This window comes from Sturnira hondurensis, unplaced genomic scaffold (assembly GCF_014824575.4).
Source record: "Sturnira hondurensis isolate 20B ecotype Veracruz unplaced genomic scaffold, ASM1482457v3 Scaffold0006413, whole genome shotgun sequence".
Taxonomy (NCBI): Eukaryota; Metazoa; Chordata; class Mammalia; order Chiroptera; family Phyllostomidae; genus Sturnira; species Sturnira hondurensis.
The window spans coordinates 16,956,778-16,973,831 of NW_028079044.1; the positions used below are offsets into that span (position 1 = coordinate 16,956,778).

Sequence of the window (17,054 nt, forward strand, 5' to 3'; positions counted from 1 at the left end):
TTTGCTTTATTTACTGATCTTTAATTGGGGTGAGGATGTGTGGTACAATGAGAATTTAGGTGACTATGGTTATTCTATATGAAACTGGAATTCCTTGATTGTAATTCTTTTGATGGCTAAGATGCAAAATGACTTTCAAATGAAGTTTTCTTTTAAATCTGGTAATGCCTGGTGATCAATAAGCGAACTGAGGTAAGCCTTTGCAGTACCTTCTGAAGGATGGTATGTTGTTTGTCTGTACCCCCAATAGCCTCTAGCTGGCATGTTCTTTTTGAGTACTTGGGTTTCTTTGCTTTTCCATAGACTTTCTCTTTCTGTTTGCAGGCCAACATCAGTCGTTTTCCCCCATCGCGAATGCATTGCTTACTAAACCCTATCCACTTCATTTTCTACTCTCAATAATGAATTGGGAATTCAGGTAGTACCTCATTATTATTGGGTGTGACATTAGAATAAACAGGACCAAGTGAAAGCCCGAAGGCCTCTTGGAGCAGTATTTAGAGCTTGAATTTTCTCAGAATGTCTACTTGCTTATTAAATAGCCTTTCTGCTCTACTTTCAGGGTTTTTTTCATATGTTCTACGTTTAGAGACTTAAGCTGGTGGTAAATAATCTAAAAAGTGATGTTTTACCGAATGAAAATGAGACAGTACAGTGTTAACAGCAAAGGAGTCTCTAGAATCAGATTCTGTGGGTTCAAGTCCTGGTTCCGCTGCTCATTGTAGTAGTTGCAATTTTAAGTAGTTGCTTAATCTCTCTGTACTGCCATTTCTCACCTATAAAGATGAAGATAATCCTATCTTCTTCAGAGACTTTGTGAAGATTAAAAAAGATAACATACAAGTATAGTGTTCTTTGTCTTGACACATAGTTGCTGTTATAGTTACTACTTTAACAAGAATGTATGGGTATTTATTCTGCACAAGGAGCAGTGATCTGATGTTAAGTAAAGCAGGTCCTGAGATCTTTAGGATGATCTATTTGAGACATACCTTCCACCTACTGCCCACCCTTCTCACCCCACGCTGAAATTAAATAGGCTTTAATGATAATTTGTTAAACCTGTAAGCTTTTTACTGAGGAAGCATAAATTATTTTTTATCTTACTTTTTAGAGGTATGGTTTAAAAGGGATAACTATAGCTAAATGCCTGAGTAATGTTCATTTCAAAGACGCATAAAAACACTTTTTTAGTGGCTTATGGAGATGCACAGCTTGTGAGGAAATGGCAGTGTTGCGGAATCATGTGACCACTAGAGGTCACATTATACTTTCCTATTATTTAAAATCTTTCTTGCTAGTGTCTGTTGGTGAAGTCCACTTCAAAGAAAGGTGGAAAAAGTCCGTTATTGCTTCCTGCAAAAATTTAGCTGAAAAATAAACCCAAGCTGGACTATTACAAGAACCATCATTGTATGTCATGGTTTTATGTTTGAGAGTTTGTTATTTTGTTGGTTAGAAAATTGATTTGTATTATTGAAGTTTACAATGAGATCTTAGTACCCGAGTTAGAAACAGAAACATCCTACTCTCAGGCATAGAATAATTTGAATTATTTGAAATTACATCTGAATGATTATATATAGGTGTAGAGTCATGAATATTTCTCATGTATTTATTAATAAGATTTGAAGTACTGCATACACAAAGACACAAGTGACTGACACAAGTATTTAAATTCTCTGAACTTTGAATTTCCAAGTATGTAAAGTGTGAATAATAGCTATAACAGTATTACGGTGAAGCTCAACATTTAAGTGAAAGTTCTGTGCAAATGATGAAAATGTCTGCAAATGGTGAAGATGGCAGCCTAGGTAAACATGGTACCTGTCTCCTCCCATAACCACATCAAAATTACTGCTAAACTACAGAATAACCATCATTTAGAACGACATGAAATCTGGCTGAATGGAAGTCCTACAACTAGGGGATTAAAGAAGAATTGGCATGAGACTGGTAGGAAAAGTGGAGGCAATGAAACTGGCTGGTCCCACACGCACACGTGGCAGGGTGGCAAATAAAAATTGGGAGGGACATCTTGGCTGTGGAGGCCCCCCCTGAGTGAGTGAGGAGTCCAGCCCCACATCAGCCCCCCAGTCCAGGGTTCCAGTGCCAGGAAGCTAAGTCCCCAGAACTGCTGGCTGTAAAAACCAGCATGGATTAAGGCTGAGGGAACAGAGGGCTTCTGGAGACCCAGCCAATTCCTCTTAAAGGGCCAGCACATAGATTTACTCAGACCTACATTCTCTGAGTTTTAGCACTGGGGCAGCAGCTCAAAAGGCACCAGAGACATACAGGAGGATCAGAATTGTCTGGCACCAGGGCAAAAGCTGAGGGGACAGCTTTCTCCCAGACAAATGTACTGGCAGAGACCATTGTTCCTTTGATGAACCCTACCCCTACAGAGCCAGCAGGTGGGCACCATATCTGAGACTCACCCTATCCTGGTGATTCTTTGAGATCCCACCCAAGTTTGGGGCCCACCCTGACTATTTCCAGTGGCTTTTCATACAAATGGCCTGTCTTGGCTTATGCTCCAGATTTTCCTAAAATCTCTCAAGCAAGCAGCATCTGGCCTCAGTGTGCCCAATACCTTTGAATAAGTGAACCAAGGCCCAGCACTAGCGGTCACCTGCCTTTCTTTGCAGCTTGGCCACTCCCAGGCAACTCAAGACTAACACAGTTATCAGCCATCTACAGATTGCTTGGAAGCTCACACCAGGTGGCCCTCAGCAGAACACAGGTAGCAGCTGACCTTGGTTTATACCGCCCAGGAGATCCCAGAGCCAGTGCACCAAGTGGACAGCTTCAGACCACATCAAAGCATCACCATTCAACCACCTCCTTAAGTGACACACTCAAGGGGCAGACTCAGCGGGCATTAGAGCCCCGCTAAAGTAAGTCCTGCTCTGTAGGGTGTTCCCCTGCACAGCTGATGCACCCGGTAGTCAGAGGTTGGTGGTCAGTGGTCACAGCCAGTCCTTGCAGCTAATTGGCCTGGGGGTAAATTTATCCCATTGACATCCTAACAACAGTCAAGGCTCAGCTACAACAGGATGGGGTGCACAGGCTCACACAGGGGGCACATCTTGAGTGCCTAGCTAGGCTGACTGGGGAGGCTATGCCACTCAACACTACAAACACCTACTACATCAGGCCAGTCTTCAAAGCCTGGGAGACATAGCAGTTGTACCTAATACATTGAAACAAACACAGGGAAGCTGACAAAATGAGGAGACAAAGAAGTATGTCTCAATGAGAAAACTGAACAAAACTCCAGAAAAAGAACCAAACAAAATGGAGACAAGCAATCTGCAAGATGCAGAGTATGAAACACTAGTTATAAGCTTGCTCAATGAACGTAGTGAGAGCCTCAACATCATAAAAAAGGACCAGTCACAAAAGAAGGCTACACTAACTGAAATGAAGAATAATTTACAGGGAATCAACAGGGGGATAGATGAAGCTGAGAATCAAATCAGCAATTGGGAGTATAAGGAGGCAAAAAACACCTAATCAGAACACCAAAAAGAAAAAAGAGTACCCTCAAAATGAGGATAATATAAGAAACCTCTGGGACAACTTCAAGCACACCAACATTCACTTCGTGGGGGTGCCAGAAGAAGAACAGAGAAAGCAAGAAATTGAAAATCTATTTGAAAAAATAGTGAAAGAAAACTTTCCTAATGTGGTGAAGGAAATTGTTATACAAGTCCAGGAAGCGCAGAGAGTCTCAAACAAAATGAGCCCAAAGAGGCCCACACCAACATATATCATAACTAAAATGCACAAGGTTAAAGACAGAGAATCTTAAAAGCAGCAAGAGAAAAGCAATTAGTTATCTACAAAAGAAAAAAAACCCAACTTTGCAGGCCAGAAAGAATTGTCAAGAAATATTCAAAGTGATGAAAAGCCAGGACCTACAACCAAGATTACCCAGCAGAGCTATTATTTTGAAAGATAGGTAAAGACCTTCCCAGAAAAGAAAAAGCTAAAGGAATTCATTACCTCCAAACCAGTATTAAATGAAATGTTAAAGGGTTTTCTTTAAGAAAATGGAAAAATAGATTAAAATATGAACAATAACATGGATAAATATCTATCTATCAACAACTGAGTCTAAAAAACAAAATAAATGAACAAGCAGAACAGAAACAGGTTCATAGATAGAGAAACTATGTTGATGGGAAGCTGGTTGCAGGGATGGGTGAAAAGGTGAGGGGATTAAGAAGTACAAATTAGTTGTTATAGAATAGCCGTGAAGATGTAAAGTACAGCATAGGGGATATAGTCAATAATAGTCTAATAACTATGTATGGTGTCAGATGGGTGTGAGGTTTATTGGGTTGATCATTTACTAATTTATGTATTGCCTAATCTCTGGGGTGTACCCCTGAAACTAATATAATAATGTATCTAAACTGTAATTGAAAAGTAAAAGTGATTTAAAAGTTAAAAAATAATCATAAATGGGGCCTGGCTGGTATAGCTCAGTGGATTGAGCAAAGGGTCACCAGTTCGATTCCCAATCGGGGCTCGTGCCTGGGTTGCAGGCCAGATCCCCAGAAGGGGACACATGACAAGCAACCAAACATTGCTAGTTCTCTCCTTCTTTCTCCCTCCCTTCCCTTCTCTCTGAAAATAAATAAATAAAATAGTTATTTAAATAAGAGTTGCAAATGGTACAGCATGTTATCAGATAACTGCTGTTGTTTTGGCCCATTAAAGGCATATTATGGGAAGGATTAGAGCAACGTCTAAAAATTTATCCTGACTTTTCTGGGAGAATAGATTATTAGTTTATATTTACTTTTCTGAAATAGCCATTGTGGCTAATAGTGGATATATATATTATCCCATTTTACATGGGATATCTTTAAGACACTTTATTCTAGAAAGTGTCCCAAATACTAACTTGCAGCTGTGTGGGAAATTTATGGGTGAGGAATGCATTATGCTGTGATGCTTGATGTTACTGTTTTCATTTAGGTACAGCCTTAAGTGTGGAACTGCTCTCTGACTCAGCAAAGGTGTAGTGATTCCTGTCAGTTTCATATTCTGACCAGGTTTTGCAGAACCAGTGGGTTTAATTGAATTTGGGCATTGCTGTAGTCTGCTTTTACCTATAATTTGGTAATGATGTGGATAATATCAGAGTTGAAATGATAGATACTAAGGTAACCATTAGGTGGGCCAAATTGTTATGATAAGGTGATACTTGAAATGTTTTCGTTATGAATCAGCCACAAATGGCAAAGGTAGTCTGAACTATTGTGTTTATAGCCGTGCAGCAAGGGCTTGATTGGCAATTTTAGCATTTAAATGTAAACAGTTTTTTTAAAAATACATATTTTATTTATTTATTTTCAGACAGAGGGGAGGGGAAGGAGGAAGAGAAATATCAATGTGTGGTTGCCTCTCATGTGTCCCCCATCGGGAACTGGCCTGCAACACAGGCATGTTCTCTGACTGGGAATCGAACCGTGATCCTTTGCTTCACAGGCCTGCACTCAATCCACTGAGCTACACCAGCCAGGGCTAAATGTAAACAGTTTTATAACTTTTGTGTGTGGAAATGATTGTGAGCATGAGTAGAACACTATTGGCTCAAACACAGGGAATATATATGAATATATATACATACATATATACACACATACATATATGATGATAATCTCTTCTTCACGGTAAAAATTTGAGTTTTACTGCTCCTGCTCCCACCTTCCCGTTGTCTTAAGTGCTGCCGATGGCGCCGGAGCTCAGAAGCAGGTCTGCCTTCAGGACTCCTAAATTTACCAGACTACTGCCTTTTAGAGCCAGTTGTCATTGTAGCCTGCACTGTGTTTTCTGTATATGGAATGCTTTCTATTAAGTACATACTAGATTTTTTCTCATTTTATGAACTTCATTGATAAGAATCCCCACTAAATGTGTCTTGAATGGAAACCATCATGTAGGTTTTGGGATCTGAGCCTGTGCTCGAACATTTATTCTTCTCTGATTTTGTACAGGTCCCTCAATCTCTGAGTTGCTTTGGGGTTTTTTGCTCAATATATTTTTTAATTTTTAGCTTTTATTCAGGAAGGTGGCTGTGTTTACAATTCTTATTTCTTTTCCATGTAGATAACAGACAAGAGAGTGTCCAGAAGACATGCCGTTCTTGAGGTGGTGGGTGGTCAGCTTCGAATCAAACCGGTAAATACGATTCATTTTAACTTTTTGTCTCTCACCTTTTTCCAGTGCTTGATTAGAGGGGCTTATTTTCTGAAGTTATAGAAATAGGGAGTTAATGTCAAAATATGTCCTTCTTATTACTGGAAGATAATTGGGAGATAAAGATCAAATTATTTAAACTACCTAACTTTTCCCACAGGGCAGTGATGCATTTACATAGTTAGAACTTCGGTGAAAGGTGACCGTGTACTTCAGTTCACATGTACTTTGTTCTTTGGTCCATGACTGAATACGACGAGTAAGATCCCATACGAACTTCATAACTGTGGGGCAGGTAATGACCACAGTAAGCTCAGTGGTACAGAGTTGTATTTTAACAGATTTTTATGTCTCTTGTGTGTAGAGAATTAAGTATTTCTAAAATGTAGATTTGTCCAACTTTAGGGTTTTAAAAATAGTTTTGATTTGAAAGTTCTTGTTAAGGGTGAGACTTCTAATTACTTGCATTTTTGTTTGAGCGCTGTTGTGTTGTAGAGATAGCAGCTTCTGAGAATATGCTGTGTGCTTATTCCTTTTCATTTGCAGAATCTATTGTTTAGGAGAATAATCTATTTGTATGAGGGTCCAAATGGACCCTCATACAAATAGACTTGATGCTTTCAGACTTGATGCTTTGGTGTTAACTTTATTATTATGAAACGAATTTCATTAATTCATAGCATTTAAAAACCTACATATATTTCCATCTTACATGTACAACTGCCTGTTGTAGTGTGAATTCTTTCCTCTATACATGTAGTTCTTTCATGATCCTGTGTCTAACCATTCCCAAATTTGAGAAGCATCCTTTTAATTCCAGTACTGGGGAAAGTATTGAATTGAGATGAATTCACACCATCTCAACCTTGAACAAATCCTTTTTAAGAGGGTTTGTGTTTTGCGTCTTCGTGCCTTAAAAAGTGCAGCTCCCCATAGTCAGCGTCCCTGTGGGGCCCTGTATTCACTCTCAGTTATGTGTCTCCCCATCCTCTCGAGCTGTCGTATTCCTCAGAGTAAGACTTACCAGAGCATAAACTTGTTGAGTACAGGAACACTGACTGGTTTTCACATCTCCAATATCTAGCAATATGCCTAGCACATAGTAGATAATTCATATTTATTATATATATGAGTAAGTGCTGCAGTGAGAGCTATATGTGGCATTTCCAGGAAAGGGGATATCATGGATTTTTATAAAATCAATAATTTCCAGTACCCAATTTCTAACACTTTTTTAATAAATTACTATGTCCTAAAGTAAAGAAGCTTGATTTTATTGTTACTGAAACATGATGCGGACTCCAGCCCTCCGGGTTCTGTGTGTTGTGGCTGTGACAAACAAATTCACACGGACTGCAGAAGTGGAGAAAGGGGACAGCATGGCTGCCCTCTGAGTGGGAGAGCGCCCCAACCCCTGGCTGGACAGGCTTTGATTGCTTTTCTGGGTACATTACATCAAGGATGGTCCTCATTTACTATGCACAGGTTCACTGTAGGTGGTTACCTTTTACAGAGAACCAAGGAAAGAATGCTGATAATTTCTTCAAAGAGAAGGATGTTGCAGATCAAGGAGGAAAGTGGTTGAACTCGTTACGCTCCATACTTGGGAGGCTTAGCACAGAGTTTAGGAAGTTACTTTAAAGATAATGCAGTAAACATATTCTGCCTTAATCCAGGGTGAGGGAGTTTTAGCCAAAGTAAGCCTCATAGCAGCCTACGTACAATGCAGGTCTGATTCCCCATGGGAAAACCAATCGGTGGGTGTGGGTCCTGTATGCCTACTCGCTCCCCACTGGGTTTTCCAAGTCAGGAGCTGGGCTACATTCCCCACGCCACACTGAACAGTTCCCTATAGAAACACATTAAGACAAAGAGTATAGGGATCCCTAAATTCCTATCCTCCCTGGCTTTTCTGATTGAACACATCATTATTTTATATTCACTTTTTTCAAAATAGCAATTATGGCCAATAATACACCTGGCTTTTCTACTGGAAGACCCGTGACTTAACAATACCTACTTTCTACAATATTTAGATTTACTGCTGTAGAATTCGTGTTAAATAAAACAAGGAACTAACTTATAGTGAGCACTTCACTCTTAGACAAGGATTTCTAGTTATTTTTGATACCAAAGGAGAAATTATTAGCTTTTGCTGTAGGTTTATAGACTTTCCTAGATTTGTATTGTTAGTTATAAGATCCTGTGTTTGCAGATAGGATTGGGGTGAGAACTTAAATGGTACAGCCACTCTGGAAAATAGCTTGACATTATTTCCTACAGATAAAGGCATGTATCGTCTGCAAATTAGACCATGCACTCACACACACATGCATGTACACACCCCACACACCCCAAGAGATATGTACAAGAAGCAGTATGAATTTCTATCAAGAGTGGAATTGATAAATATGAGGGAAGACCAAAAAAAACCCAGAAATATCTTCTGGATGGAGGGCCCCTCATAGTACAGGCTTCTCTGGCTTGGTGAGTGTTCTGGGGACCCATCTGTGTCAATGCACCAGCTGGGGTGGTTGTGAGAGGCTGCGTTCAGCTTCAGTTAATTTTTTGGAAGACTCTTCAGTGAGTTTGACCATTTCAGGATGGGTGCTCTATGAGTGCACCCGCCCACACCTCTCTGAGTGCTCAGCACTTTTTAACCCAAAACGGCATCACCTGTGCCCTGCTTGCCCTATTCACCAGATCTTCCCAAGCGACTTTTATTTTTCATGGGTGAAAAAGTCCTCAAACGGAAATGTTATGCTGATGTGGAAAAGGTGAAACAAAAAATGGCAGAAGCGCAAAAAGGCATCAAAATCAACAAGATCAAAAAACTGTTTTCAGCAGTGGAAAAACATCTTGATAGGTGTATTGCAGAGAACTTTGAAGGTCACTGAAGTTAACATGTAAGAATAAGTACATAGTTTGTTATAAATAAATTCCAGGCTTTTTTGGGTCCTCCCTTGTATATTGTGATGTAATAATTTAATGAAATATACTATAACAGTGATGATAATTTACAGAGAAAGCATGAAAAAACATGAGTTAAAATTAGGAACATCATAATGAATGACACAAGCAAGCATTGGAAGAATATGTGTAATATGGCTCCAACTATATAAAATTAAAAATCCTACAAAATAAATAATATATTTAGGTTCATAAACATAGGTTTTAAAATCATAAAGAAAATAAAGGATGTGGCAAACTCAAACATCAGGTTAGTAATTACCTCTCAGGGAACTGAGAAGAATGGAATGGGGAAAAACCCACAGGGGTGTCAAAGGTAATGGTAATACTCTTTTTTCTTAAGGGTTTTATTTATTTATTTTTAGAGAGAGGGGAAGGGAGGGAGAAAGAGAGGGAGAGAAACATGAGGTCCCTCTGGGAAGTATATCTTCTGGATATACTGGAAGTATATCCAAAAGAACCCAAAATACTAATTCGAAAAAGCATAAGCACCCCTATGTTCATTGCAGCATTATTTAAAATTGCCAAGATAAGGAAGCAGCCCAAATATCCATCAGTAGATGAGTGGATAAAACAACTATGGGACTTTTACACAATGTAATACTACTTGGCTGTAAGAAAGAAGAAAACTTTACCCTTGGCAACAGTATGAATGGACCCGAAGAACATTATGCTGAGTGAAGTAAACCAGTCAGAGAACGACAAATACCTATGATTTCACTCATATGTGGAATCTCATGAACAAACTGAACTAACAAGGAAAATGGGGACAGACTCATAAACAGAGAGCAGGATGACAGCTAGTGAGGTGGGGGAGGTTGTGGGGCCAGTAAGTAGGTGGGTAGACTGAACAAAAGGGAAAAAGGAGTCATGAACCTGGACAACAGTGTGGTGATTGCTCAGGGGAGGGAGTGAGTATAAGGGATCTAAAAGGTAATGTAACAAAAAATACAACAAAAACATTTAAAAAATGAAAACAACTAGAAAATAAATTGTAATGTCAAGTAGGCTACCAAAGTTAATAATATTATTTAATTTCTGTTTTATAACATTCTAGATTTGTTTTTATTTTACTTAATTTATATTCTATAAAGGCTTAAATTTTTAAACAAATGAAAGTGAGTATATTTAATCAAAATTTTAACCAGGTTTTCCAATGAAGAGAAATTTGTTGATGGGTAAAAAAAGAGAAAGAGACATTTCTAGAACTCCAAAATACATTAAAAATAGGCCTCTTATAAATTGTCTTAATTTTCCCATAAAGAATATTTTTATAGCAAGAACAGATGTTTTTACCTACCACATTTATGCTGAATTCTAGTCTGCTCAAACTCAGGATGAATAAAACATACCTTAATATCTACAGATATTTTAAATGGTTGGGATTGTTAAAGGTTTTAATGTATGAAAATATAGTTGTGTCTCAAGATACTTTAATGAAGTATAAATAGAAAAACTGGAAATGTTCCATATATGTCCAGTCTCAGGGTGGACATGACCTTGCTGTACTGGGAGGTTGTTGGTGTCTCTAGAAAAAGTCTCATTTAAATTCATGAAACAGATGAATGGATGAATGGTAGGGGGAGTTACTCTAAGATTCAATTTAAAAAACCAAAGATCTGAATTAATGTAGATTGCTTTGTTATACACTAAAGCTTATTTATTTCAGACACCTCATATTGATGACAAAAAGGCTATTTGATGTTTGGAAATGGCCATTTTCAGATTTATTTTAGTTGGAGTTTTTAAGGTGTTTTTCAGTAGGTCTAGTTATGAAGACAACTGCATTATCTTCAACATGGAAGCAAATAGTGGCAAACAGTTCAAAATAGGGGGTATTGTAATAGTTTTGACATGGGGATATATTTACTACTTGGAATTTGAATATGGATGATTATCTTCATAGTAGGGTTTCATTCAAACAAAATAAGATTCCTCTGTGAGGAGCTAAAACAAAACCAAACCAATGACTATGCTATTTGCTTAAGAGATAGTACCAAAATCTCCCTTCTCACAGTATCTAATTTTTTAATCATACTAAAAATTATTAAGGGAATAATAAGGGGATTGGTGAATTTTAGATATCAAAGTTAAGGGCTTCAGTTTACATACTGAGATTTTTTTCCATGTTTCTCTTTCAGATGTTAACATCATCTCAAGCAAAACAGATGTACCTTTAACCAAAAATTGATCATTTTGCTTTTTCCTTTGATCCCTTTTTTCTTTTTGTATGTATAGATAAAAATTACAGTATTTATAAGTGCCAGGTATATTAGACTTTTAAGCTTCTTTTATAAGTAAAGTATTATGATGGTAAAATTTTGTATTCATTCCTGTTTAGTTGTATTTTTGTCATAATTTTGAGTTACAACATCACTGCATTCTTTCTTTCTTTGTTAGATACACACAAGTCCATGTTTTTATCAGTCTTCTGAGAAGAGCCAGTTCTTACCATTAAAGACAAATCTTTGGCACTGGTTGAATCCTGGAGATAGTTTTTCTTTATTAGTTGACAAATATGTTTTCCGTGTTTTCTCTACATATTCCGAAACAGAATTGGACTCTACTTTAAGGTAAGATTGCCTGATGCAATGAGATTCTGTAATGGTATTTGTGATCGAATTCCTCAGTCATGCACAGATACTTCCATAGAAACCATTCTAGCATTAAACTATATTGGTGATATAGGAGTTATGTGGTGTGTGTTTGTGTATGTGAGTGTGTTTCTAGAAAATAGTTGGCTCTGGAAACCCATGCCTCAGTCATGATTGTTCCTATATGTGGTGTCTTTTTCCATTATTTTCCATCTAACTGTAACCAGGATAGTTCATTTTAAACTGATTACATTTTCTTAATCTCTTTGTTAGATTTTAAAATTTTATAAAATATTAACCTCAGGTTTAGACTAAAATTGTGAAACTTCTCTTTCTTATAAAAATATCAGAAAATTTCTTATAAAAATTTCAGGGAAATTGAGGAAATTAGGTAGTACATTAAACATCTGGTATAAAGTTAAAATTAATACACTACTTTTGTTGAGGCAGTCATTAGCAGATTGTTGGCCTTTGTTTCAGCTTTTAAATAACAGAATACAAAAACTGTACCTATAGAAGTAGATGGACAAAATTATAGAGTATGTTCTCTAATTGCTCTGGTACTAAATTAAAAATTAGTAATAACAAACCATTTAGAAAAATCTCCAAGTGTTTTCAAATTGAACAACACAGTCCTAAATAACTCATGGGTCTAAGAAAATCATAAGGCAATTAGAAAACATTTTGAATGGAATAATACTAAAAACACAACATAAAAATTTGTGAAACACAACTAAAGTGGTCCTTAGAGGGAAATAAAATCAGTAATTTATGCTTCTACTTTAAGAAGGTAGACAGGAGCAAATTAATCCTGTAGTAGACAGGAAAAAAAAGGAAATAAGGAGAATAAGCCTAAAAGTCAATGAAATCAAAGGTAGACAAATAAAAATCAACAAAAAACAAAAATTGGTTCTTTGAAAGATTAATAAAATTAGGATAACCTTACCAAGGCTTACCAATAAAAAAACTAGAAGACACAAATTATCAATATCAATAATGGAAGAGGGGATATCATTACTGATCCTGCAAACCTTAAAAGAATGATGAAAAATATGTAAAACTTAATTCCAGTAAATTTTGACAGCCTACGTGAATGGAGTCATTCTTTGAAAAACATAGTTTACCAAAACTGACACAGGAAAAACAGAAGGTCTGATGCATCCTGTGCCCATGAAAGATACCGAGTTCACAAGTTAAGGATGTGCCATAAGGAACTTCACTAGTGGGTTCTGTAACTTTCGAGAAAGAATACCGATATTACACCTTGTGCTCCAAATAGGAGAGGAGATGCTTCCTCATTAACTTTATGAGGATTAATATTAACTCTGATATCAAAATCAGACAAGAACATTACAAGAATATAAAATATAGACCTACATTTCTTATAATAACATTTACAAATCCAATCCAGTAATATGTAAAAAGCATAATACATGTTGACAAATGGAATTTTTGAAAAAAATGCAAGGGTGGATTTATCCTATAAAAATCACTCAATTAGTCATTAATAGAATTCACTATTATAGTTTAAAGAACTATCAGTAGATGCATAAAAATAATTTTGACAGACACCAGTTGATAACTAAAAATAAAATACCTTTCTACGAAGTAATTTTTTTCCTATGAGAAACTCATATTCAGTAATGAAATATTGGAAGTTCTTTCTCTAAGACTGGGAACCAAAGAGTCTATTTGCACAACTTTTATTCATCATTTACTGGAGGTTCTAGCTAGTTCAGTAAGGCAAGAAAAAGAAACGAAATGGGTAATAACGAAGGGAACTAGTAAAACTGTTCTTATTTGCAGATGATGTGATTGTATACTATGAAAATCCTGAGGAATCTACCAAAGAAGCAAGACACAAAACAGTACCCACTATACAATTACACCGATATTCTATAATAAGCAAACTAATCTATACTGGTAAAATCCAATCAATGGTTATTTCCAGGGGGGTTAACTAGGAAAGGGCACAAGGAAACATTGTGGGGTGACGGACATGTTCTGTGTCTTGGTAAGGGTGGTTATGTGGTGTGCAATCGTCAAAACTAACCAAACTCTGCACTTCAGATCTGTGCATTTCAGAGTATATAAATTATATCTAATTTTTTAAAATAGTAAATGGGAAGAAATTATGTCAGGAAATTGTTTTCTATTTTGGTTAAATGATTTCAATAACCATGGCTTGCCATTTTAAAGTACAGATCTTACTCTTTTTTCTCTTATCGCATATGTATAAAGAATGTTATTTTTGGCCGGTGTATCCCTCCTCACCATGCCCCTCTCCTTTCTTGGAGAGTGAATAAAAACTTTATTCTCTACACTTTGTTCTTTTTGTGAATTCTTTCACAGCCTGTGTCACCGACCACCCTAACAGAACCCTCAACCTTAACTTATGTGGATGATGTTCTAACCAACTGGGCTAACTGGCCAGGGCGTTTTTTTTTTTAAACTGATTTGAGAAAAAGAGAGGAAGGGAAAGACAGATGGAGAGAGAGGAGGGAAGAGAGAGATCATTTAATGAATTTTTACAAAACAAGACATAGTAGATTTTCAAGACCTGAGAACTTTTTCTCATTCTCCTTTCTGTGCAATACACTTCAAACATTCACAGCGAAGCATTTTTCTGATTTCTGTCATCACAAATGTGTCTTGCCTGTTTTGGACTTCATATAAATAGAATCATGTAGTGTGTATTCTTTGCAGCTACTTTCCTTTGCTCAACATAACTGAGTAAGCCATTGCCACATCTTGTCATGATTCATAGCTTTGCACCAGGAAAATGTAACCAATTTCTGTGTCAGTCTCATTTGATGCATCTGATTGGCATAATTTACCCCACATACCTACAGCCAGCAGCAAGGAAACTTGGAATTATGTTTGGATTCTTCATTAGGATGAAAGATTTCTACCGTGGACAACCATCAAAATAAGAAGTTATTCAAAACATTCTGATTAGTCACAAATGACAGATACCTGCTACCTACCAAGTCCTTCAGTAAAGCCTAAAAGCTTGTATAATGGTTAGTTGTGGTGTTTGTGGGGAGTAAAGGGAAAAGAGAAGGTAAGTGGAAGAGACGCTCAGACAGAGGGAATCACATGCTTCTGACGGCCCTGCCTAAGAAGCCCAGAGACTAGCAGCAAAGTGACTGGTTCCAGTCACCTTCAGTGGTGGTTGGTGTTCAGACCTGAGCAGCAGAGAGCGCATGATTGCATTGTCAATGTAAGAAACATTGACATGTAGAGAATTTGTGGTAGGTTTATTTGAGCCAAACTGACCACAAATCCTGGGAAGCAACATCTCAAAAGACAGAACAGTTTAGCACCTGATTTTATACACTAGAATAAAAGAAAGAGCCATGAGGGGGTTACATGAAATCCTTTGGTGATAGATTAGGGGAGGCAGGAGAAAGCAAAGTGGGCAAAACAAAACAAAACAAAGCAAAGCACTATTTTTTAACCAGCTGCTGACATGAAAAATAGAGAAACTAATATTTTTGTTATCATAAATTCCCATAGTTAGAATTACATACTTTTTTGAAAATCAGAAAAATGCTGTATATTTCTATGAAATAAAATATGGTCATTACCTGATAATTTATTTATATTGTTATATGTTAGTTTTAATTTTATGTATATCTTTTCAAATTAGCTTATCCCCTTGATGTGAAGGATTACTTAGATCAGATTGTGCCCCAGTGAATTTGGAATGTTTTTTAGTATTGATAAAACTGAAAATACAGTTGAAGAACTGTATTTTCTACCACTTGAAGAACACTGTACTTTTTTTCAGACTATTTATTATGAGGAATCTTATCTGGTGTGTAATTGCTGCTGAGCCAAATATGTTGGAAGAGGTGGTAATGTTTTGGTAATTGGGTGCCAAATTTAGGGTAACCAAATTAATTTGTTTTTATATTAAAAACTAAATGTTTTGTTTTTAGGTTGCTAGTATAAAATTTCCTTCGGGGGGTTGATTTCACTCTCAGCACTTTTTAAGTTTGTGAATTTGAGTTTTCAAATATTCCTATGATGATAGAATGATTTCTGATGTGTAGTAATAATTTTTATTATTTTCACTTCTGTCTTTATAAGTTATGTAATAGCCATAGTTGAAAGGCCATTTTCCTAAAGATCAGTTTAACTATATATAATAGCTCATTTTAATTGAAGATATTTATCATATATGCAGCATTCAATATACAAGGTCTGTCCAGAAGGTATCCAGCCATGTACTATGAAAAATAGACATAATATGTAATATGAAAAAAGAGATGTTTATTGAAAAAGGTAAAAGATACCACTTTACACCGGTGAGAATGGCTATCATAAACAAAGCAATAAACAACAAATGTTGGAGAGGGTGTGGGGAAAAGGGGACTCTGGTCCACTGTTGGTGGGATTGCAGACTGGTACAACCATTATGGAAAACAGTATGGAATTTTCTCAGAAAACTAAAATTGGACTTGCCTTTTGACCCAGCAATTCCACTGCTGGGATTGTATCCTAAGAACCCTAAAACACCAATCCCAAAGAACCTATGCACCCCAATGTTCATAGCAGCACAATTTACAATAGCCAAGAGTTGGAAGCAACCTAGGTGCCCGTCAGTAAATGAATGGATCAAAAAACTATGGTACATATACACAATGGAATTTTATGCTGCAGAAAGAAAGAAGGAGCTCCTACCTTTTGCAACAACATGGATGGAACTGGAAAGCATTATGCTGAGTGAAATAAGCCAGGTGTTGAAGGACAAATACCATATGATCTCACCTCTAACAGGAAGCTAAACAACAAAACAAACAAGCAAGCAAAATATAACCAAAGACACTGAAATAGAGAACAGGCTGACAGTGACCAGAGGGGAGAGGGGAGGGAATTTCAGGGGAAATAAGGGAGGGATTTAGAGGAACCTATATAAAGGATACATGGACAACAACTGAGAAGGGTGGAAATGGGAGGGAGGGGGGAGGATGGGGGGTGGGACAGGATGGGAGTAATAGACAGAAAACTGTACTTGAAAAATAATTAAATAAAAAAACTGGAAAAAAAAAAAGAAAAAGGTAAAAGAAACATTGCATATAGGACAGTGTTGCCTCAGTCCCCTTCTAAGTGGGCACCTTGGGACCTCACACAGTTCCAATCACCCTCAACTTCCTGAATCTCATGGATGATCTGAAATCTCTTCCCTTTCAAGGGTGATTTTAGTTTTGGGAAAAGCCAGAAGTTGCAGGGTGCCAAATCTGGGCTGTAGGGGGACTGAGCCACCTGGGT

The 17,054-nt window shown here is 37.0% G+C and overlaps 1 protein-coding gene across 2 annotated transcripts in view; it reads left to right on the forward strand.

Annotated features, from left to right (window-relative positions):
* Positions 1–17,054, forward strand: part of APLF (aprataxin and PNKP like factor) — a 97,737-nt gene that overhangs the window by 13,750 nt on the left and 66,933 nt on the right. For both annotated transcript variants that reach the window (XM_037048082.1, XM_037048083.1), the window contains exons 2-3: positions 6,124–6,195; positions 11,584–11,756. In XM_037048082.1, coding sequence (XP_036903977.1) covers positions 6,124–6,195; positions 11,584–11,756 — 245 coding nt within the window. The remainder of the gene's footprint in view (positions 1–6,123; positions 6,196–11,583; positions 11,757–17,054) is intronic.